Genomic DNA, 25871 nt, shown 5'->3' with positions numbered 1-25871 from the left:
TATAATGGAATGTGTGCTGTTACCAAACAATGCTTTTATTGAATGTCTCATGAATTTAATAAACATTAGTTTGTTTTGTATCATGATACAGTATTGTTACAATATGAATGATAATGCTTGTAATGCAATTGAAAAAGAGGAAAAAAGGACAAAGTTATATGCATTATGCTCGGATAAAGATTCGTGTGCCAGTGAAAGAATATTAACAAATAATTCATTTCATTCAAATATGAATTAAGAATCGCGAGCGACTAAGGTGCTATATCATAATAGTTTCATTTAATACAGGAAATTCTACATATAACAGAATTGTCTACACAAATATGCCAATATGACAAATCATTGTTAACTGCATTTTCTTCTACATTAGCTTGGGGAAAAATTAAGAGTCAATGTAAATTAGTTTAATAGTTTCATTTAATACAGGAAATTCCACATTTAACAGAATTGTCTACACAAATATGCCAATATGACAAATCATTGTTAACTGCATTTTCTTCTACATTAACTTGGGGAAAAATTAAGAGTCAATGTAAATTAGTTTAATAGTTTCATTTAATACAGGAAATTCTACATTTAACAGAATTGTCTACACAAATATGCCAATATGACAAATCATTGTTAACTGCATTTTCTTCTATATTAACTTGGGGCAAAATTAAGAGTCAATGTAAATTAGTTTAATAGTTTTATTTAATACAGGAAATTATACATTTAACAGAAATGTCTACACAAATATGCCAATATGACAAATCGTTGTTAACTGCATTTTCTTCTACATTAAATTGGGGAGAAATTAAGAGTCAATGTACATTAGTTTAATAGTTTCATTTAATACAGGAAATTCTACATTTAACAGAATTGTCTACACAAATATGCCAATATGACAAATCATTGTTAACTGCATTTCTTCTATATTAACTTGGGGAAAAATTAAGAGTCAATGTAAATTAGTTTAATAGTTTTATTTAATACAGGAAATTATACATTTAACAGAAATGTCTACACAAATATGCCAATATGACAAATCGTTGTTAACTGCATTTTCTTCTACATTAAATTGGGGAGAAATTAAGAGTCAATGTACATTAGTTTAATAGTTTCATTTAATACAGGAAATTCTACATTTAACAGAATTTCTACACAGATATGCTAATATGACAAATCATTGTTAAGTGCATTTTCTTCTACATTAACTTGGAGAGAAATTAAGAGTCAATGTAAATTAGTTTAATAGTTTCATTTAATACAGGAAATTACACATTTAACAGAATTTTCAAACCGTTAATAAACTTCAAGCTGTATATTCAAAATGTATAAAAATTGGGATGTTATTGCTCGCCTGCTTTTACCTCATAGCTTAGCATAGCTTATTGATGAAGATGGCCAAAAATATTTTGCTTCAGATCTCTATTTATTAAGCCGTAACCGAATTTCGCACAAAACGAAACTCGCAAAATTAAGTACAACTGTAAGGCACCATTAGATATAATAAAAGTAAATAGCGCCAGAAAAAATTGGCCATATGTATGTTGCAACTGACAAGCCTAGAGTGGTGATTACTCGAACAACTTTTCAGTGATTTTTAACAATGGACCGTGAGTGGTGTTTTCGGCAAGAAAGTGAATTTGAACAGCTCTGCAGGCTTTAACTGTATCAAGAAAGTTTTCAGCTGGAAAGTGAGGGGCTTGTGAGATATTATAAATTATTTCAACAACGATAAATAGACTTTAGATAAAATCCTCACATGATATTATTTCAAACAAAGGATAATTGACAAAATGATGGTTCAGTAAAGGAAAGTTTACTTGAATTAATTAAAAAGCTTTCACTATTTCAAGGAAAGTTTATTCTTGATTGAAAATGTATAGTTTATTATTAATTTTTGTATGGAAGAGTTGAAGCAAATAACCTATTTCCATATTCTTATCGATTAGTTTTTTCCACTCATACTTAGTACAGTAGAGTTCGCATAGACAGTTATGTTACGCAGTCTTTTAGCACAAAGCAGCATTCCACCTTGTTTTATTTTTCATCTCATTTTTTATGGTCAGGAAGTAGTACAAACAAGAAATAACATGACAAATATATAACATTAAGGTTACTGTAATAAAATATTGATAAGTACGCCGCGTGACTCCAAAAGTGTTTTGTTCTTGTTTAATAAACTGTCCGAAGACAGGTCTGAACATTACAATGGTGAGTTGTAAAGGTCAGCGCGTCTGGAAGCGAAACCAGTTGGCCCGGGTTCGAATACCGGTCGAGGTTTTTTCCGGGGTTTTCCCTCTACCCAATAAGAACAACTGCTGGGTAACTTTCGGTGCTGGACCCCGGACTCATTTCAACGGCATTATAACCTTAATTTCATTCAGACGCTAAATAACCTAGATGTTGATACAGCGTCATGAAATAACCCAATAGAAAAATAAATAAAATAAAACCTTACAAGTGATAGAAAGAAGGCACCATATATGAGGCAACTATGCCAGGAGGTAATGGGGTAGGATGGCCATTTTTCTTTCCCCTCCGCTGCATAAGTCGCCGATTAGTTACATATTCAACTAATCAAACTTCAGATGTAGTAGTAGGGTTTAAGAAGGGCGCGTCAGCTCTATGGCTATTTGCGCCCTTATCTAAAATTCTTAATATAACAAATACATAAATAATATAATAATCTGAGTGCTAAAAGAACTAAACAGCGTTGTCACCATAAAACGAGGCACACAAATGCAGTATACATAAGGTAATTTCTACAGAATCATAAAAGTGAGTAATTCTACCACACTAGGTGGTATTCAAAACGAACAAATAAAACACTAAAACTAAGGCCACCAGAGATAACTTGTGAATCATATTTTAAAACCATAAAATTTTATAAAATATTCGGATGCATAAAGTCCGAAATGTCAACAATGTAAAATCAAATATAAAACAAATGTAACCTCCGGATGTAAAGGGTCCGGAGGATAAGTAAAACGGATCAATAAAAACTAACTCACCTTATCCAAACCTGTATTTGATAAAAATCTCAGAACTGCATTTGTACAATTAAAATCATTTCCAAGAGCGTCACGTAATGTCGGCCGAATTCCATAGTGCCTCCGTGCATGGTCATATTTCCTGCAACGCAATAAAAAGTGTTCCACCGTAAGTGGAACATGGCACATATCGCACTCCGGCTGAGGTTCGCCACGTAGGAGATGGCCGTGTGTCAGATGACAATGGCCAATCCTCAACCGGGTGAGTAAAACCTCCTCGTGTCGCGACGCTCTTGTAGACGAATCCCAAACTCGAACAGTATTCTTTATATTTTGTAATTTGTTTCCCTCTTGTGCAGACCATTCTCCTTCCCATTGCCACCATATTTTATATTTCAAGTAATTTCGAATGTAATGCCACCTCTCGCGCCAATATACCAGAGAGCCATTCAGTGCGCCAGCCTTGGCTGCAGCATCCGCGGCCTCATTTCCTGGAATCCCTACATGGCCAGGAATCCACACTACTCCAATCTCATAATCAGAGCAAAGGAGAGTATGGAACAGCTGCTGAGTTCATAAGACAAGCGGATCATCACAATTAAAAGACTGCAAGGACTGGATGGCACTTAAAGAGTCGGAACAGATAAGGAATCTGCCCCGAGGTTGCCTAATTAAAAACAATAAAACTCGGTAAAAAGCATACAGTTCAGCAGTAAAAACACTAGTATATTGGCTTAGTCTGTATTTAAATATCTCTCCATTTGTAACGAAGGAACAACCAACACAATAATTTATCCGGGATCCGTCAGTAAAAACTAATGAATAATCTGGATATCGGGATAAAATTTCACTAAAACGAAGTCTATAAACAAAAGCTGGTGTAAAATCCTTAAAACAGCGGCTCAGACTTATATCAAACATGGGACGTCGCATAATCCACGGTGGAGTGGTGGTATAGTCCAGTGTGCGGACTGATGGTAGATGTATATCCAGCTCAGAGAGCAGTTCACGAAACCGCACACCTGCTGGACGAGGTCTCCGTGGATTTTCACTGTATCGGCCGTAAAGAGACGAATGATGGAAAGAGTTGTAAGAATTGTGCTCAGGCTGCGAGCGGAGCTTAACAGCATATGAGCACAACAAGATATGACGTCGCCGATACAGTGATGGTTCTCCTGCTTCACAATACAGGCTCGCTATCCGACTGGTTCGGAAGGCCCCTGTAGCGAGTCGTATCCCGTGGTGATGTATAGTATCTAAATGACGTGATTTACATTTATTTGCTGAGCCATAAATCAAACACCCATAATCCAGCTTTGATCGAATAAGAGCTCGGTAAAGGCGTAAAAGCACTGTACGGTCTGCACCCTATCGGACCCCTGACAAAAGGCGTAAAATGTTTTAAGGATTTCTCGCAACGCCTTCTCAAATCACGTATATGCGCCTCCCACGTTAACTTATAATCAAAGATAAGGCCCAAGAATCTCGCAGTGTCTGTATATTACAACTCCATTAAGACGCAGTTCGGGATGTGGATGTAGTCCACGTTGGTTGTAAAAGTGGACACACTGCGTCTTCTGAGTGGAGAATTTAAAGCCATTGCGAACAGCCCATTCTGATAGTACGTTGATGACCAGCTGCAAATGTCGACCGATGGACGGAAGATATCGCGAACTGTAATATAAACTGAAGTCATCAACTTACAACAGAGAAGATACTCTGTTACCCACACAGTGGGCAATTCCATTGACCGCAATGCAGAAAAGAAGAACGCTTAATACAGAACCCTGCGGAACGCCGTTTTCTTGGAGGTGTTCGTTAGAAAGTGTGGTGCCTACTCGAACTCGGAAATACCGCTCTGCCATGAACTTCGCAATAAACGTTGTCAGACTGCCACGAAGTCCCCAATCATGCAGAGTTTGCAGAATGCCATACCGCCATGTGGTATCGTAAGCCTTTTCTAGATCAAAGACCGCCACAAGATGTTCCTTCTTGAGGAAAGCATCTCTAATGGCGGTCTCTAGCCGAACAAGATGGTCTGCGGCGGATCTGTGCTTATGAAAACCACATTGGATGTTAGATAATCGGTTTTCCGATTCGAGTACCCACATCAGGCGTTTGCTTATCATTCTTTCCATAACCTTGCATACGCAGCTGGTGAGAGAAATTGGTCTGTAGCTTCCAGACAAAGAAGGATCCTTTGCCGGTTTCTGGACGGGGATTACAATGGCGGAACGCCAAGCAGATGGGAACACTCCCTCAGTCCAGATTCTGTTATACATTGCCAGAAGAAAGGATTTTCCAGCTGGGGGAAGATGGCGAAGCATACGGTTATGGATGTTATCAGGACCAGGGGAGGTGTCAGGGGATGTGCCTAGTGCCGCCTCCAGCTCCTCGGATGTGAACGGTGTATTGTAGTACTCTGTATTATATGATATAAAATTTAGGTTTCGTTTTTCCGCAGCATCTTTGATTTTCAGAAATTCCGGGTCATAATTATTTGAGCTGCTAATCTGTGCGAACGAGGTAGCGAATATTTCTGCAATTTCTATTGGACTGGTGGTCGTTAATCCATTGCTTATTATTCCCGGAATTACAGAACTTCAGATGCATACAAACAATACTTCCTCCGTCACTTTTCGTCAAGTGAGATATACTGCCTGATACTAGATATACATATTAGTCAGAACATCCACCAGAGGAGTAAAAGTGTTTTAAGAATCACAATCAAATATTACCGGAAACGACAATGTTTATAAATACATATTCGCGTTAAGTCATGAGTACAAGACAGTCTACATAAACACAGGTTCGTTCACTCATTCAGTCTTTTGCGCAAGGGCAGGTCTTTCGCTGCAAACCCAGCATTATCCAATGTTTCCCATTTACTGCCTTCCTCTTTCTCCCCACATCAATATATGTTAACGTAGTTTATCGTCTGATAAATTCTTCTGCCACCAACTCTTCTCCCAATCACGATTCCTTCCAGTATATCCATCATTAGGCAGTTTCTTCTCAGCCAGTGACCCAACCAGCCAGTGACCTCTTCAATTTCAGTATCATTCTTTCTTCACTGCTCTTTCCAACACAGCTTATTTTTTTTTATTTTGCGTGTCCATTTAACACAATCAATTTTTCTCTATACGTATTTTTAACGCTCATATCCGCTCCTCTTCACTTCGTAGTAATGTCCATGTTTATGCTCCAAACAATACCACACTCCATCCAAAGCACTTAATTAGTCTCTTACTTATTTCTCTTTCTACAGGACCACAAAAGATGATCCTTTTTCTACTAAAAGGTTCGTTGATAATTCCTATCCTCCAATTCATTTCCTAGCTACAACTAATGTTACTGCTTGTAGTACACCCCAAGTATTTGAAGACGACAACTTGTTCTATTGCTTCATTTGGAGTACCTCTGTCGATGGTCCTAGTTTTATTTGAATTTATACTTATCCCATACTACTGTTCACAACTGTCATTGAGATCCAGTAGTATACCCTTGTCTCCCCTACTGCTAACACCGCCATATCATCAACAAATCTGATGTACTTTATTCTTCTTCCTCCAGCACTAAATCCTCCCATGTTCTGAAAACATTTCTTCACATTCTTATGAAAGGTTTGTCGCGTGAGTGTAGTCGTAAATGCACATTAAACTTACCTTAGCGCGAGGAACACCACAAACATCACATTTGAAAGGTTTCTGGCCTGTGTGCCGGAGATCATGGTCTGTTAGGTTACCCGAATCTGAGAAACACATACCACAAACTTGACATTTGAAAGGTTTTTCGCCAGAGTGCCGGCGTACATGTTTCTTTAAGTTACCAGACATTGAGAAACCCCTACCACAAACATAATATTTTAAAGGTTTATCATCTTTGTATGCGTAAATGCAGGTTCAAATTGCCGCTACTCGAGATACACCACAAACATCACGCTTGAAAGGTTTCTCGCCTTTATGTAGTCGTAAATGCTGTTTCATTTGACCGGAGCGAGAGAAACATTTACAGCAAACATCACATTTGAAAGGTTTCTCGAATGTGTGTAGTCGTAAATGGACTTTTAAGTCGCAGGAGCAGGAGAAACACTCACCACAAACATCACATTTGAAAGGTTATTCGCCAGTGTGTAGCTGTAAATGCACTTTCAACATATCGGAGCGCCGGAAACACTTGCTACAGACATCGCATTTAAAAGGTTTCTCGCCTGTGTGTAGTCGTACATGCTGTTTCAAGTAACCGGATCTAGAGAAACACTTACCGCAAACATCACATTTGGAAGGTTTTTCGCCTGTATGTAGTTGTAAATGCTGTTTAAAGTAACCGGAGCTGGAGAAACACTTACCGCAAACATCACAATTGAAAGGTTTCTCGCCTGTATGTAGTCGTAAATGCTGTTTCATGTTACCGGAGCGAGAAAAACATTTACCGCAAACATCACATTTGAAAGGTTTCTCGCCTGTGTGTTGTCGCAAATGGACTTTTAAGTCACAGGAGCGGGAGAAACACTTTTCACAAACATCACATTTGAAAGGTTTTTGGTCAGTGTGTAGTTGTAAATGCACTTTCAACATATCGGAGCGCCGGAAACACTTGCCACAGACATCGCATTTAAAAGGGTTCTCGCCTGTGTGCAGTCGTCCATGCTCTTTCAAGTAACCAGAGCTAGAGAAACACTTACCGCAAACATCACATTTGGAAGGTTTCTCGCCTGTATGTAGTCGTAAATGCTGTTTCCAGTAATCGGGGCTAGAGAAACACTTACCGCAAACATCACATTTGGAAGGTTTGTCACCTGTATGTAGTCGTAAATGCTGTTTCCTTTGACGGGAGCGAGAGAAACATTTACCGCAAACATCACATTTAAAAGGTTTCTCGCCTGTGTGTAGTCGTAAATGGACTTTTAATTCACAGGAGCGGGAGAAACAGTTACCACAAACATCACATTTGAAAGGTTTTTGGCCAGTGTGTAATCGCAAATGCACTTTCAACATATCGGAGCGCGGGAAACACTCGCCACATACATCGCAATTAAAAGGTTTCTCGCCTGTGTGTAGTCGTACATGCTGTTTCAGGTAACCGGAGCGAGAGAAACATTTACCGCAAACATCACACTTGGAAGGTTTTTCGCCTGTATGTAGTTGGAAATGTTGTTTCATGTGATTGGAGCGAGAGAAACATTTGCCGCAAAGATCACATTTGAAAGGTTTCTCGCCTGTGTGTACTCGTAAATGGAATTTTAATTCAAAGGAGCTGGAGAAACAGTTACCACAAACATCACATTTGAAAGGTTTTTCGCCAGTGTGTCGGCGTAGATGTCTCTTTAAGTTACCAGCCAATGAGAACCACTTACTGCAAACATCACATTTGAAAGGTTTCTCGCCTGTGTGTACTTGTGAATGCACTTTCAATATATCGGATCGCGAGAAACACTTGCCACAGGCATCGCATTTGAAAGGTTTCTCGCCTGTGTGTTGTCGTAAATGCTGTTTCATGTGACCGAAGCGAGAGAAACATTTACCGCAAACATCACATTTGAAAGGTTTCTCGCCTGTGTGTACTCGTAAATGCTCTTTTAAATAATAGGACTGCGAGAGACTCTTACCACAAATATCACATTTGAAAGTTTTCTTTCCCACGTGAAGACGGTCATGGGCTTTTAGGGTATTCGATTGCGAAAAACACTTACCACACACATGGCATTTGAAAGGTTTCTCGCCTGTTTGCATATGCACAAGCAATTTCAAGTGATCGGACTGCGAGAGACACTTACCACAATCATCACATTTGAAAGGTTTCTCGCCTCCGTGTAGTCGTAAATGGGCTTTCAATATACCGGAGCGCGAAAAGCACTTGCAACAGACATCGCATTTGAAAGGTTTCTTGCCTATGTTCGTGGATAAATGGTCTTTCAGTTTTTCCGCAGATGAGAAACATTTTTTAGACGATTTTAATTCCAATTGCTTCTCACCTTCACGAGTCCGCACACATTTTGCGGTGGAATCTGAATTCTTGGGAATCTCGCACACAGTCTTGTTCTCTTCAAGAGAAAGACTGTCCAATTCTGATGATGCAGTGCTCTCATTCGTAGCTGCAATCCTGAAGTAATTATAATATCAGTCTATGAAATAGTCGCAACAAATATACATTCAATTATTGAATATTAAAAGCAACATCCTATTTCATCAGAAGGTGCATTACGATTAAAGATACAATCTTGTAATTAATTTATGAGTAACACAGGAAGTATCAAAATGTCTCAAGAACTTGGGTTTCACCTGTACAATATATTTAATAAGGATTACACAACATTAGTCAACTGTTGCCAGGTATTTATTAATAAACTTCTCTGTTCAAAGTCCCCTGTCTGTGAGTGAGCTAAATTAAGCTATTATTTCGAAATTAGGGATTGCAAACGCCGAATAAAATTTTAGCTCCTATTATTGTGATATATAAGACCTTTAGAATTTTTCATTACATCAATTTAAAATTAAGAACATTTGCAGTGGGCATTACTGATTCGATTTCATAGCAAGTGACATCATGAGAAAATTTGTATTGGTATTATGTCTAACCTGCTATTTGTAGTTTTGCGAAAGTTAAACTAGTAACAATGTTTTCAAAGCGCTGCAACAATATTATGTACAATTGTACAAAATTATATGTATACTAAATAATTACTTTTCCGCTTAAATGATAAGTATACTCGTACACAACGATATAAAACATTAATTGACTCAAAATAGAGAAATATTTCAAATGTCTGTAGCAAATTTAAGACTTCAATACTAATCTATTCAATGCATTATGTCTGACGAGTAGCTTTCACCTCTACGCGGATGTTATTACAAGTTAATTATCAGAAATAAACGGCTGCGCGTCTGACAGCGAAACAGGGTGGCCCAGGTTCGAATCCCAATTGGGGCAAATTATCTGGTTATCTGAGCAAATGCTGGGTATTTATGAGTGCTGGACTACGGACTAGTTTTACTAGAATTATCACCTTCATCTCAATCAGACGCTAAATAAGTGAGATGTTGATAAAGCGTCGCAAAATAATATAGTAAAATAGGTATGAAATTCTGGACGTGAACAGATGGAAATAGGTATCATACTCACGGGATGCAAGTACACACAGGAGGGAACGCAGATGAGTCTGCAGAGAACAGACAAGAACCAAGGAATGAGAACTTACCAAGATGTAATGTTAGTTCTCTACGGTACAGAGCGAAGGGCAACGACAGATCTATATATAAGATGCAATATGACGAAGAACAGTTTAGGTCAAAACCTAGCCGTCACTGGATGGGAAAAAAAAGTTGACATACCCAAGCGTTCACAATAGCGAAAGGAAAAGAACATTTTTCTGAATTTTTAAATACTTATATAGTCACAATCATGCCATGGTATTAAAGAAAAATTTCATAGCCTTGAGCGGGATTCGGACCTGCGACTTCCTGTTCTCCGGTCAGGCGCTCTACCAACTGAGCTATCGAGTTCGTTTCACGCCAAAGGCTTGAAATTCTCCTCTCATACTGGCGACTATGTTATAGAGTATTGCCCATAGCGTCTGATCTAGTCAGCACTGCTTATGGGTGGAAAGAAACATTCTAAATGTAAACTTCATCTTACGATGTATGATGACGTATATACGTCCGTTGATGTGACATGACTATATAAGAATTTAAAAATATGTCACATCAACGGACGTATATACGTCATCCAACATCGTAAGATGAAGTTTACATTTACAATGTTTCTTTTGCACCCATAAGCAGTGCTGATTAGATCAGACGCTATGGACAGTACTCTATAACAGAGTCGCTAGTATGAGAGGAGAATTTCAAGCCTTTGCACAGTGTGAAATTTCGCCAATCTAGCTGGCCAAAAGTCAATTTTTGACATCGAAATTGAGATCCATGCTGCAGTACATTTTATTCTTAAATGTCTGCAGTATCTTGTTCTGCATTTGGTTTGGCAAGGGACATGATAGGTTACGTTCAGCGCACCATAAGAAGAAGCTGTGTAACTTTTGTCAGAAGCGTGGTATTTTATAAGTGAAACATGGAAAATGTAGAGGAAGGTATGCACTTTCATCCTATATATATTTAAATAATTTGTTTTCTACTAATAAGCCACAGCAATAAGTTAAAAATGGCGAAAAAATAAAGGATTTAAAAAAATATTTTCTTCTTTAAATAGAGTTTTGAAAATTTCCAAAAAGTTCCAAACTCTGGAATTTACATAATTATGAAGATCGATTTGTTTTAAATAGGCATGCAAAATCACAAGGTGCGGAAATGTGCGGAAGTTTGTCATTTTCAGACTCGCGCACTTCAATTGCAAGGAGGAGGCTGTTTGAAGTGTGGCGTAGTAGCTCCAAACAAACAAGGAATACAAAAATGCTGGACTCGCTGCTTCAGGATTTGGACATAGGAGAATGTAATAAAACCACTCTTAATAAAATGAAAAATTTTTTGTCAAAACTTTTGATATAGTTTAATAAAAAGTGGGCTAAGTCTGGAAGACGGATGCACCAATTTTTTAAATTGAATCATCAGTGGTTAGATTGTGACTTAACATTCCCAGCAGAAATATATAGAGACATGAAATCGGACTGTACAGCATTTACGAACAAATCGGGTCCAAGTAAGGGTAGGCCAAAATTATTCTTTGGCGAATGTAGTTACAGAAACAAGAGGCGGAAAGCTAAATCTGTTTCTCGGGGGCAAGGTTCCGGAGCTGTAATGTTAGCAGCTGAACTAGACCTTAAACATTCAGGCAAAAGAGATGCTGCTAACATTGTTAAAGAACTGTTCCTAGCTTCCCTTAAAAGAGCAAAAAATGAAAAATAAAAAAGCCAGGCAGTTGTTAGAATCAAAACCGAAGCAAATTATCCTTCTATGTTAGTGTCAATCTTACATACAATCAATATAAAATTATGTACGACAATGCAAAAGAATTAGGATCACAGATATATCCTTTCTACTACATTTTACGTCAGGCAAAAGAAGCATGCTACCCTCCAGAGGACAGTATTTCGATCACAGAAGTAAATGCAGATTACCAAGCGTGCAAGAGGATGTTCTGAATGCTATTAAGACACCAACGAAAATAAATTGAAACAATATTTAAATCAAACAAGAGAACTGTATATTAGTTTATACCCATGGTATTATATGCCAGTAACTGTTCATAAGATCATGCTACCAATAGGGCAACTATCGGAAGAAGCCCAAGAGGCTCGCAACAAGGACTGTAGAAGATACAGACAGCATCATAGTAGAAAGATGTCAAGAATCCATACTAACAGATTTATACTTTCTATGTTGACTTCAAGTGATCCTGTCATCTCCAGTCTCAAAAAGTTTCGGCAGTCAGCACATGTTGATTTACCATCGGATGCTATAAAGTTGCTTACGGACCCTGACATTCCCTTTAATGCTGGAGATTGTGAGACTGATAATGAGTTTTAAGCATTTGTTGGTCTGAAAACATTCTCTTGCTTAGGTATTACCTGTTTTAATTTAAATGTCAGTCAGTATTTTAATATATCCCTTCTTTATTATGCTAAGATTTTATTATTCATTTTATTTTGAGTTAGTATTATTGCCTTTTTACTGTCTTCATTATCTTTTGAATACTTCTATTTCGTATTATTTTCTGTTTGTGTGATTCAGTCTACTCTATCTCCCTTCATTTACACAAGAGTATTTATTTTCTGTTTACTCAATTATTATGTTTAGTATGCTATTATTAACTTATTATTATTATTATTATTACTACTACTACTATCATTATTAAATGTTACTTTTAAGTGTAATTTCACTGACTTATAAATTACAGGCTAACGTGTTTTTTATTTCCCCACAATAATATTTTATATATTTTATTATGTTCCAAAGTGTGATGTAATGTGAAAATGTTTTTAAGGTTCTAGATGTTAGATACTATATATGTGAGTGAAAATTTAGTAATTTTTGCCATATCTGCTAAGACAGTGATTAAAATATGTACGTGTCAATATTATAATTGTCCGATAATTATCCCTCCAACACTTAACGCGAAATAATTATTTGTGGTAAAGAAGTAATAAAATTATTTTTAAAATATTGAACATTACCTACAGTAATTTTTCTTTTCCAATTGACCAATTTAAGAATATTCTATGTCAACTCCAAAATGTAACATTATTTTTGTGATCCGCAGAGATTCGAACCAACATCCTCGCGAGTTCAGAAATCTCGCGCATCTGAAACCATCGTCAAATGATAGAATAAGGGTAATATCACGTAATTGTAACATAAAACATTACTACTCATGCTTATAGAAGCGACAAATATTTTTGGTCAGCTAGATTGGCGAAATTTCACACTGTGCTTTGGCGTGAAACGAACTCGATAGCTCAGTTGGTAGAGCGCCTGACCGCAGAACAGGAAGTCGCAGGTTCGAATCCCGCTCGAGGTTGTGAAATTTTTCTTTCATACCATGCCATGATTGTGACTATTTAAGTATTTAAAAATTCATTAATATGTCACATCAACGGACGTATATAAGTCATCCAACATCGTAAGATGAAGTTGAAGATTTTTCGTCTCCTTTGGGGGTCATGATGATTTCATTGACATTCTATAATACTTACTTACTTACAAATGGCTTTTAAGGAACCCGAAGGTTCATTGCCGCCCTCACATAAGCCCGCCATCGGTCCCTATCCTGTGCAAGATTAAGCCAGTCTCTATCATCATATCCCACCTCCCTCAAATCCATTTTAATATTATCCTCCCATCTACGTCTCGGCCTCCCTAAAGGTCTTTTTCCCTCCGGTCTCCCAACTAACACTCTATATGCATTTCTGGATTCGCCCATACGTGCTACATGCCCTGCCCATCTCAAACGTCTGGATTTCAAGTTCCTAATTATGTCAGGTGAAGAATACAATGTGTGCAGTTCTGTGTTGTGTAACTTTCTCCATTCTCCTGTAACTTCATCCCGCTTAGCCCCAAATATTTTCCTAAGCACCTTATTCTCAAACACCCTGAACCTATGTTCCTCTCTCAGAGTGACAGTCCAAGTTTCACAACCATACAGAAGAACCGGTAATATAACTGTTTTATAAATTCTAACTTTCAGATTTTTGGACAGCAGACTGGATGATAAGAGCTTCTCAACCGAATAATAACACGCATTTCCCATATTTATTCTGCGTTTAATTTCCTCCCGAGTGTCATTTATATTTGTTACTGTTGCTCCAAGATATTTGAATTTTTCCACCTCTTCGAAGGATAAATCTCCAATATTTATATTTCCATTTCGTACAATATTCCCGTCACGAGACATAATCATATACTTTGTCTTTTCGGGATTTACTTCCAAACCGATCGCTTTACTTGCTTCAAGTAAAATTTCCGTGTTTTCCCTAACCGTTTGTGTATTTTCTCCTAACATATTCACGTCATCCGCATAGACAAGAAGCTGATGTAGCCCGTTCAATTCCAAACCCTGCCTGTTATCCTGAACTTTCCTAATGGCATATTCTATAGCGAAGTTAAAAAGTAAAGGTGATAGTGCATCTCCCTGCTTTAGCCCGCAGTGAATTGGAAAAGGATCAGATAGAAACTGACCTATACGGACTCTGCTGTATGTTTCACTATAATACAAGGAAAAAAATATTTTGTGCTGCTGTCATCACCAGCAACGTGGTATGTCTTGTTCAAAAGGAGACAATTTCAAGCCAAAGATAATACTCGACTGTAAGAAAACCAAAGCAGGGGTGGATAATATAGACAAGATGGCTACAGAGTACAATACTTGTGAGGCGGTCAGTACGTGTAAAATGCAACATAGACGTCAACACGCTGTAAACTCCCGAACGGAAAATGAAACAAAACAACATAGGCGCTTATTCCTGCTTCAATTAGGTGACATGCCAGTTAGTCTCTTCATCACCAAGAGATCTACGATTGTAGCATTGAGAAAGCCAGAGTGTGTTTGCATGGAAGCACTGGGTATACAAACTCCATAGAATGAACGCTGCATTAGCCAATGTATCAGCTGGAAATGGAAGGAAATGTGGACACTGCCACATGCGCCCAAGGATGCTGGGCAGGAAACTGACTTGACTCTTCAAATGATATACGAGATTAAGACACATGGCTTTTATGCGGAGGCTATGAGAATGGCGGGAAATAGCAAAGACTGGAGCACAGCAGGCGTTCAAACCTTACCGTCCTCAGATATGCCTCTGTTACCTGCAATCTTGTATTAGACGTCATAGCAAAAGTGCAAATTTAATGGAGTGCGTCACTCGACCTCATGCTAAAGAGTAAAGAGCATTGAAGGGATCATCACAATATCATCAATTACTTCAATTTTTACTTCTTATTTTAAATACTGAAATACAAATTGTTTCAGATATAATATCTATGTTCGGCAGTAATTATAGCTCTAACCAGTTATTTCATGCACGAAACTTAACAAACTTTGATTGACAGACAATAATTTATTTATGTTCAGTTTTATGGACTGCAACTGCTAACGTAATATTGCCTGAAATAGACAATGTTATATCCAAAAATATTCGTTAAATATGAAGCGTCTGCATCCGGTCCTTCAAGTGAGAAAAATGACTCTTGTGATATAAGAAAACGTGTTTCAACATTGCATTTGCGGCTGCAAAAGGGTATCTGTCGGATACAGGGGGGAGAGCCATTAATCCTTCCCATTGAAAGCTTTAAGGAATCAACCTGGACAAATACCCAATGTCCCATCCCTACCTTCCCGTGGTGCAGCTGTTAGTAAGCGTAATTTTACGTTCTGAGCTAAAGGGAAGGGCTACTCATCAATTAGCACTGGTCAGCTTGATGAGTTAATGACTGATAATTTTCCTCTATCCAATATCTAATTCCCTCTCTACCCCTTCCTATAAAGTCCTCTGACTGAACTCTTACTTTCTTCGACCCCGACGGCATTAGAGTATCCGAGGCCTAGGGGTTCATCTCCCTTTCCTTCCTCTTGTTTCTACTTTTCTGTTCCAAGTGCTGACCTGCTATGGCACTAAATTTGTCCTCCAGTGGCTTAAGGAGTGAAAGCTGGTGATCAACAAGATCTGCCAACTAGATCCAATGGACCCGTCGACCAGGTGTGGCCCTCCAGACATTCTGGGGGTTGTGTGTGAATGAAGTAGCAACCAAAACGTTAAATATGGTGTTCACTTAAATCGGCTACAAGTTGCCATTTTCACTCCAAAACACAATCTCAAGGGAAAAAATGGAACTCTCTGCACCAAAATCCACAGTTAATTCCGGCTTTACCACGCAAATCGTCTGTATCTGCATTTAGATTGGCAACAGGCCATGATTGTTTGGCCAAACACCTGCGTAGAATTGGAGTATATCAGTCCCCTAACTGCCCATTGTGCAACTCAAACCAAGAAATGGATTCGGAACACTTCAAAATCTGTGCTTCTGTGGCTGGCCATGATTATATCTTTGAAAAATATTGGAGTGCAAGAGGTCAAATGAATTTATTGTCAAATGCCTGGCATTAGAAAACAACAACATTGGAATTGTAACAAACAAGCAATCAAATAAAGGCTTAGAAAGTAAATAGTTTTCCTTGTAGTTCAGTTTGTACACTGACGTCCAAAGACATCTGAGCTACGATTTAATGAACATGTAAGCGAATTTTTCACTCTCGGGAAAAGTCAGAAGCAAAGATACGCAAAAGACAAAACAAACTTTGAAACAGTATCCCTCGGTCTCAAAAGGGTTCATCATTATTGGGGCGCTTATAAAGTGTCAGGGAAAATGATAATGTAGTTCGAGCATAAATTATTATCATAATTGACAATAGCTGCGGTTTCAAGCTAAACCTAGTGTAGTTTTGCAATCAGCAGAGGGGGATAATATAAATTGATTTCTATAATGCGGGTATTATTTGTCCTGTACGATTTACAACACCGACTTTTGATTCTTATTATGCAAGACGTATCTCAGGCACTAGTGACATAAAAATCCGTCCCTGAACAATGGGTAGTCATACAGTTATATGCAGTCATTTACACAGACGACTATCCTGTAACTTCAAAATCATAAGTTGCTGTGCTGATTTCGTGACTGCACTGCTCTAAACTCACTATGTGTGAGAAATATTGGAGAGTAAGAGAGGAAATGGGTTTACAGCTAAGAACTCTGCATTAGTTAATAACACCAACATGTCTACCCACTAGAAGAGGAAACAGTGGTGAAACAGAAAGAAATCATAAATTGGTGAAACGTTGTTCAAGTACAGTTATATGTATTATTGTAGTACGGTAGTATATCTGGTTTATGGAAGTGAAAGAATGATGACCTTAACTACAGCACAATAAATAAATACATAAGTAAACAAATAAATAAGTAACTAAATAAATAAATAAATAGGCTAAATTAATAAGTAAATAAAGTAGTAATTAATAAGTAAATAAATAAACAATTAAATAAAGACATAAATAAATAAAAACATGAAGGGAAATAAGAAAATAAGTGAGTAAATACGTAAGTAAATACATCAGTAAATAAGGTAGAAAAGAAAGAAGTAATTAATAAGTAAATAAAGAAATAATTAAATAAATAAATAGATAAATAAATAACCAAATAAGTAAATATTTACGTCGGTAAACAAGTAATATATAAGTAAATAAATAAATAAGTAAATAAAAAAATTAAATAAATAGATAAGTAAATAAGTGAGTAAAGAAGTAATTAATAAGGAAATAAATAAATAGATAAATATATAAATAAAAAATTAATAAGAAAACAAGTAAATAAGTGACTAAATACGTAAATTACATAAGTAAACAAGTTAGAAAATAAGGAAGTAATTCATAAGTAAATAAATAAGTAATTAAATAAATAAATGAATATATAAATAAAGAAGGAAGTAAATAATTAAGTAAGTAGATATGTGAATAAATAAGTAAGTAAATAAATAAGTGAATGAATAAATAAATAAATAAATATAAAAATAACTCAATGAGAGAACGGATATAAATTTATTTATTAATTTTTTGGGTTATTTTACGACGCCGTATCAACATGTAGGTTATTTAGCGTCTGAATGAAATGAAGGCGATAATGCCGGTGAAATGAGTCCGGGGTCCAGCACCGATAGTTACCGAGCATACGGATATAAAAATGAATAATTAAATAAAACAGGCAAATTAATGTTACACAGTTACTTTGCAACTGTGATTAACGCTCTGCAGAAGAATGCTTGGATTGGACTCAAAGTAGTACCGTAGTACATAATTTTCTAGGGAAATATAAAAACTTCAAATACAAACAAACTGTAGATATTAAGTTGGAGGGCTTCAATACTCTGGCCTGGAATATGAGTGTAAAGGTCCACTACTTGCATGTCCATCTATATACTTTCCTCAAAATCTACGCATTTTTAGTGAAGAACATGAAGAAAGGTTTGAACCGTAATTTATGGTAACCAGATACCAAGAGAGGTGCAGTTTGAATGAGATGACTGATTATTGCTGGATGATTCAAACAGACAGCTCTTCTGAAGCTGCTTCTGGACAGTCAAGATAACAGACACTTCAAACACAATGAACTCTACGTGAAGACTCGCACACCACACTCACCTTTCCGTCAAAACCTCGTTGTCCTCTGGTGTTACTTCCACACTTGGATCCTCATTCACTGCGTCCGAGTCACTCTGAATTTCCTAGAAATACAGAGCAAATAAAATAAGGGTAACATAAATTACAGTAGAAAATAGAGGACAATTCTTGGGGCAGGCTTTTCGTCGGGCAATTCTTTTCCTTGTAGATCTGCGGTTTTCAGCCTTTTTCAACATCTGGCACAGAAAAAATGTTATTTAAAATCCTGTAGCGCAGTCATGTAATCTAAAGCTCTTTCCCCCAGCAGGAGAGGAATTTTGACAGTTTAAGAAGGGAACGATTACTATAAAATGCAAATAAATGAGATAAATGTATATGCATTAATATATAAAATAAAATATTTTAAATTTTCTATGACTTACTTTTAGTCAACATACGGAGGAATGTTAATATTCTGAATGGTGGAAAGGCGCAAATGATGTTGAGAACACAAACAAAATACATTTTATTCACAAACTGAACTAACCCAACTTTTTTATTTTTATGTTTTTTTTTTTTTTTTTTTTTTTTTTTTTAAGTTTATGACAGAAATGCAAAATTTAATGAGAGAAAATTATTCCAATGCAATATCAGTGTCAAAGATACCGCTTCATGAATGTTCTCTTAACTTCATATTTAGAAGATACGAAAAGATACAATATTATTACATGTATTGTTAAGATATCTAATCCATGGAACATTTATGTTTATAAAAACAAGAGAAATACGACAGATTTTAAGGTTGGCACTTCACTAATCTGGCTATCCGGGATGCGCATCTGTCATTCTCTTCTCTGTTGCTTGCACACCCACACTTTGTTCACTGAATGTTGACTTGTGCCATATTTGAGATTCTGCCGCATACCAATGGATCACATGAATACGCACAGCCATGCTGGTGGAAAATGACTGTTATAGAGGAACTGTTTGACCACTTACACTAGAAGAAACTTTCTACGAACGATTATTCAATCATTTCAAGTTTAGAACTTGGTGGATTTTGTAAGTGCTTTACAACAATTTAACTACTGCAATGGTTATCCAGCGTCTCAGTGAAGTGAAGGTGATAATGCCAGCGAAATGTGTTTACGGTCCAGTGCCGAAAGTTAATTAGCATTTTCTCTCAATGGGTTAAGAGGTAATACCTGAAAAAACTTCAAACAAGTAACTTGTCCCAACCTGTATCTGGACACCGATGTGCTTGTCTCACGGTCAGACATGTTAATTGCAACTCCACACTTTTGAGCGAAATGGGTACAATTCCCATTTTTCTGACAATCTCTAATATCAAGTTATTGTGTGACTTCGAATTTTTACATTACCAGGTATACAATGATTCGGTTGAGTTCGCTTTCTATAGTACTTCTATCTCAATACATTTTCTTCCAGCTTGCGCCATAATTTCTGCCAGGCAAAATCATGAAGTATACAATTATACTAAAGCTCCAGTGCACAGAGATTCCTTTACTACGACAATATTGATTATTATATCGTAGAGAAAAAATTGGTTAGAAAATTTGTTGAACAATTTTGTGAACTTCATAACTTTCCCGAGAATATCAACTAGGTTGTAGTCTAGTCATAAAAAGTAAAGGAAATTCAAATACAATGTATATTTCTAATAATTTTAAAATTCGCAAAATGAAGTTTCAAATTTTACGTTTCTCTACCTCTACTAAAATTAAATGCAGTTCACTGGCAGATTAAGAGTAAATAAAATATACAACAGTTTCTAGTAGGCCGTATCTGCATGTATATATCACAACATTTTGCAAAATTTAGAACCTATTCTGCAATCCACTCAAAATCAACTATATAATTTATCGTAAACTTACAAAATATCTTGTCTCTATGCGTAAGATAATATTCTACAAAAGATACATTGCAACTACGTAAATACTTAAAAACAAAAGATGGAAAAATGAAATCACGAGATAATGTATGTACATACATCTAATAAAAAATCTGTTACTTGGAAACGGTAAAATGTATTAAGAATTTTAGACAACGACATAGAGTGTACAAAAAGAAGCAGTGTCCTCAAACACCATAGATTACGCAACAAGCAATTACATTTTCATATCTAAAACAAACCGAGATACCACTCCAGGATTAGTTCCCTGCAATATGTCATATCTCGTAACACTAAATAGTGATAAGTGTTTTTCTGTCTCTATCATAAAGTAAAAGGCACTGCAAACACTGTTGTAAAGAGGTAGCGGATCTGACAATCGAAACAAAAGAAGAACACAGTGCATTCCTTGCGCTGCACTCACCTCAGGTTCACGTTTCACAACAGCGAACGAAATTGCCACTGGATCTTTCTCACATTTTACCTCTGATACGAGATCATGGCTCTGTTTCACATACTCCTCCTTTATACCAGTCACATGATGATCCAAGAAATTCCGTTCCTGCAGTACAAAGAGACATCTTAAATGAGCAATTTATTACAGGATATTAGAAGACGACTTCTAACGTTACAAGCTGCTGTCTATATATCTACAAGCAAAAGCTCGACATTATGAGCAATGGGGTCAGAATTCATGAGCGAATGCCAATTTTTCATGCAGAAACACTATTTACACATGTTATGAAGTTCTGTAATAATACGAAAAGCAAATCGTGCATATTACTGCCATTCCTACATAGAAAAAACTATTGTGCATATAATGTAGCATATTTTCAACACTGTTTTGTGTTAAACCCATAAGTTGAGTTGTTTTCTGAAATTATTAACTTTACCTTTCTATAACTATATTTAAGTTGAATGCACTTCATTGGCAGAACAAATATAAGTAAAATATAATACTGTTAATTTTATTAGTAACAACAATGTAATTTATTCGCCACAATAATTCCTTTCTACAATCCACCTTAAACGCTCTCGTCAACAATTGGATCTTCACTCAACACAGTATTCGTTATAGCACTCCACCGACGACAATGACAACTTACTTGGACTATTACGCACAACAATGAACTGTTAATCTTAACTAATATTTACACAGTACTATTTACAAATCAGAACTACCAGTTCTCAGTTCACAGTTCTTCTATCTCAGTCACTCGAGTTCACAGTATCTCGAACCACAGACCTTCAGAGACAGTTCACTGTACTCGAACTCGGGTCCCTCCAACTGCGGTCCACTGCACTCGAACTCAGGTCCCTCCAACTGCGGTCCACTGCACTCGAACTCAGGCCTTCGGATGCTGACGCAGATGCGGACGCACACTCGAGTCGAAATCCGGCACACAAGTCTGGCTTGTTTGCTCTGGCTTACTCACTGACTGAATAACTGAAAACTCTGCTCGAGTTCGCTGGCGCTTCTTCTTTTATAGCAAAATCATAGTTGCGAGAAATTTCTACAGGTGTGTAGAGAATTATCTCGATATCTCTACTTCAACGGACTTCTGGAATAGTCGCGAAGGTCGTTCCACATTCACTGCGTTAAGTAGCAGCTGCGCGCGCAGCCTCCCCTCGCGTGTAGGCCCCTTTCCCCTTTCCCCGTGAAGCCCGCGCGATATGCTCTCTCGCGGGACGCTGGTCGTGAGTTCGAATCTCACGTCGCTGTCACAATACTTTGATGTATGCTGTACCTATGCCTACGTAACATATCAATTTGCAAAATTTAGAGCACCTTCTGGAATTCACCCAAATAAGCTCTGCAATGTACTGTAAACTTACAAAATATGTTTTCTATACTGGCAGCATAATTTTCTACGACAGAAATATGCGAGAGACGTAAATACCTAAAAGAAAAATGAAGACAAGAGATAATATTTCTGCTTACATCTACAGCAAAATCAATCATTATTTTAAAACGGCAAAACGTATCGAGAATTTTAGACAAAGACATAGAGAAAACAAAATCAAATCATGTCAAGTACAACACAGTATCAAGATAATACACTTTGGGAATTTGTATCTATGGCAACAATTACGATTGAGTGTAATGAGCAATTTCGTTTTCAAACTTAAAACTGAAGCGAGATAACAATGCAACAAGGCATAAATAATAATAAATAGAGATGAGATCGTTCTTCCCCTCTCTCAGACTATAATGCGCTACAAGTACAGTTGTAAGGAGGCAGTGTCCATTACAATCAAAACACAAGAAAAACACTGGAATAACACACCGTGCATTCTTTGTGCTGCACTCACCTCAGGTTCACGTTTGACCACAGGGAAGGAAACTGGCACTTGATCTTCAACTTTTATCTCAGAAGTGAGATCTTGGCTCTGGTCCTCATATTCCTCCTTTATACCAGTCACATGCTGATCCGAAAAATTCCGTTCCTGCAGTACCAAGAGACATCTTGAGCAATTTATTATATGGTTTAGGAAAGTTTAGTATATACAGGTGCGAAGCTCAATACTTGATCAGGGCTACCGGCCCAACTGTAATTTCAATGACGAAGTCATCAAAGTATTTTCGTCCCAATCAAGACGTCTGGAATTCGCATATAAATAGATGAGGAGTTTTATCATAGGGATTTTAAAATATATTTTGCGTAATAATAGGGTCAGCGGTAGCCGAGAACCTTAAACCAGTATACGCCACTGTACTTGATAAATATGCATACATAGATAGTTGCTGACCACCAGAAGCGCTACTATTGCCTCAGTATAGACTCTTTCCCGAGCAGACAATAATGTATGTTCGGAATTTCTATTACAGTGTATGGAGCTCAGTAAAATATAATACAACTATATTGAGTATCTTTGCTAAGTTTTATTTAGTGTAATGTGTCCATAAGTTCCGTTTACATGTTATTGCATAATTCGATGCAGAAATAATTACAAAACTGTGTTATTTTAATGTGAACACAATTTTACATGTTAACGTAATATATTCACCTCAACGTTTCAATTTTGGAATGGAAGCTATTTTGAGTTTTAATAAATGTGATTTTAATTTGGCACATCTACCTTAATTAATCGTAGGCAGAAAATTTATCATACTACACCTATGAAATTTATGTACGTACGATCGTGTTACTTCGTCTCTTAGGAAGTAGATAAATACAATAATTCAGTAGGTACTCGATTGTAGTATTAAAGTACAGACAAGTAGAATGTGTGGCGTATCATACATGAAATTATGCTTAATTATAATGTATAATTGCGAATATAGGAATACAGTATAAATAACAACCTACAATTTCCATATGACATAACTTAGGCTTAATATGTAATGGCAGGGCATTGGAGAGTTTGTAAATCTAGTTGCTCTAGGAATAGCGCTGTGAGCTTACCGTATTTCAATATAGTCAAGTGTCCGAAGGTCAATAAGGCAGCACTCATAAAGCAGTGGAACTAGTGCTGAGGTAGTTCCCGCGATTTCGGAAGTGAAAAACGTTGAATATATCAGAGAATTTTTGTGGAGGTGCAGGTGATGGTATATGCAAGGCATATTAAAAGCCAAAAATAACCAAACCTAACCTGTCACAAACCCGTATATGCAAGGAGTATGAGTAGAAAGGAACTACGTCTGCTCTAGTTGAGGCTACTAACACAGTATATTAACCTGACTTCAGATTGGAGTACCGTAAGAAACGAATAAATAGAACTGAAATAGAGACAAATTGCATTTACAAGTTATCACACGTAACTTCATGCTTAATTATAATATATATATGCGAATACAGGAATATTGGTAGAGTAAACATAACCTACAATGGCAACATATAAACATCTCCGTGTGGTAGAACTGAAAATTATTGAATCGAGCATAAATGACTGTACAAGAATTTCGCAATATTTAATCCAAATAAAGTCAGGTATTACACATACGAAGAACGCAATTTTCACACCAAAAATAATATTACACCTTAACTAGCAAGTGAAATATGTCTGAAGTTCTCCTAATCATTGTTTTAAATTTACCTTTAGTCATGCAATTACATTACATTTTAGAGAAATGTATGTTGCACTTTATGCATTGCAACTAATTTATATGGTTGAAAGAAAGAACATATTCTCAAACACCCGTACCCTCCTTTTCCATATTTGAATTATCAATAATTGAAAGCCAAAAATTATTTACAGTCTTATATAAAAAGAATAAAATGAAAATGAATTCGTGACCTTAAGCCTAATATCAAGTACCTACATTGCGGGAATGTGTAGCTTGGCAACCATTAAGAATAAGGTGTACACTGTAACTTCGTTTTTAAATTTGAAATATAAAACCAGATAACAGTTCAACTTTACACTTCGCTACAACATAACAAATAAAACATACATTATCATCAGATTCCTTCTATCCCTATCACACACTGAAAAGCACTCCAAGTAATGTTATAAAGAGATAGTGTCTGTGATAATCAAAATACAACATAAGCACTAGAAAAATACATCGCAATCATTGCGCTCCACTCACCTCTGGTTCATTTTTCAACATTGGGAATGAAATTGGCATCGGATCTTTATCAACTTTCACCTCATGTGTGAGAGCATGTCCCTGGTCCAAATATTCTTCGGAGTAATAAGACATCTTGCGTAAGCTTATGTATAACAATAGTTTAACTCTCGCATGTTTCCAATTATCGTTATGATTTAAGAAAGTTAGGGCTAGTGTTGCCAACACCTCTTTGCAGAAGTACACTAAAAGCTTGAATAATTAACAATAAATATAGCATTAAAGCCACAGGATTTTTAGATGTATATTACATATTTAAAATTGTGCGAATTCGGCTATTTCTATTTCTCTGATCCATCTTTATAGACGACAGAAAAACTTAACACCAATATCCTTTAGATTTCGCACTGCCAAAACCATGTTGGCGACGCTGGTCACGCCTGACAAAAGCCTTAATAAAGTATTTTCAAGGCGGCCGTGTTCAGACAGATGAGCGAGGTTCAGAATGACTGTAATTTCATGCTTTACTTCTCTTTGCAATTACGATTTTTTTTTGGATGATTATTTTTCTTCTAATATTGCTTTTTAATACTAATTAATAGTAAGAGCTGATAATAGCTTATCGGTAAAATCCAAGAATCAGTGACTTTTTTTCACACGTAGGGGTAGTAGGCTTGCAAACTGTCCCGTATTTACCAGGACAGTCCAGGATTTTGACCATTGCGTCCAACGTCCCGACATAATTTGCACATGCATCAAAAGTCCTGATTTCAGGGCATATTAGACGTGACAGCTGATTTTCGTTCCTATCATATTGTTGGATTTAGTCTGGATTGGAAGATTTTTCCTTACAGTCTTATACAGATAGGCTTG

At 36.7% G+C, this 25871-nt stretch overlaps 1 protein-coding gene across 1 annotated transcript; it reads right to left on the bottom strand.

Moving 5' to 3' along the window:
• Window positions 1–912: 912 nt before the first annotated feature.
• On the bottom strand, window positions 913–25182 carry LOC138693385 (zinc finger protein 420-like). Its single transcript, XM_069817307.1, has 5 exons — window positions 25020–25182; window positions 22799–22933; window positions 20910–21047; window positions 18616–18698; window positions 913–9080 (listed from the first exon to the last, which is right to left on the bottom strand). Exons 1-5 carry the CDS (start codon window positions 25131–25133, stop codon window positions 7097–7099), a joined length of 2454 nt encoding a protein of 817 aa, XP_069673408.1. The 5' UTR covers window positions 25134–25182; the 3' UTR covers window positions 913–7096.
• Between the last annotated feature and the right edge of the window lie 689 nt (window positions 25183–25871).

This window comes from Periplaneta americana, chromosome 17 (assembly GCF_040183065.1).
Source record: "Periplaneta americana isolate PAMFEO1 chromosome 17, P.americana_PAMFEO1_priV1, whole genome shotgun sequence".
Classification (NCBI taxonomy): domain Eukaryota; kingdom Metazoa; phylum Arthropoda; class Insecta; order Blattodea; family Blattidae; genus Periplaneta; species Periplaneta americana.
Note: the sequence above shows the minus strand (reverse complement) of the source record. Positions and strands in the feature narration are given on the sequence as shown.

Bases quoted from the DNA above. Each gene is read 5' to 3' on its own strand.
- LOC138693385 (XM_069817307.1), bottom strand. From the start codon at position 25,133: ATGTCTTATTACTCCGAAGAATATTTGGACCAGGGACATGCTCTCACA. The intron at 22,934-25,019 runs GTGAGTGGAGCG...TTGGTACTGCAG, and splicing joins TGTTGAAAAATGAACCAGAG to GAACGGAATTTTTCGGATCA. The intron at 9,081-18,615 runs GTGAGTGTGGTG...TAATTACTTCAG, and splicing joins AACGAGGTTTTGACGGAAAG to GATTGCAGCTACGAATGAGA.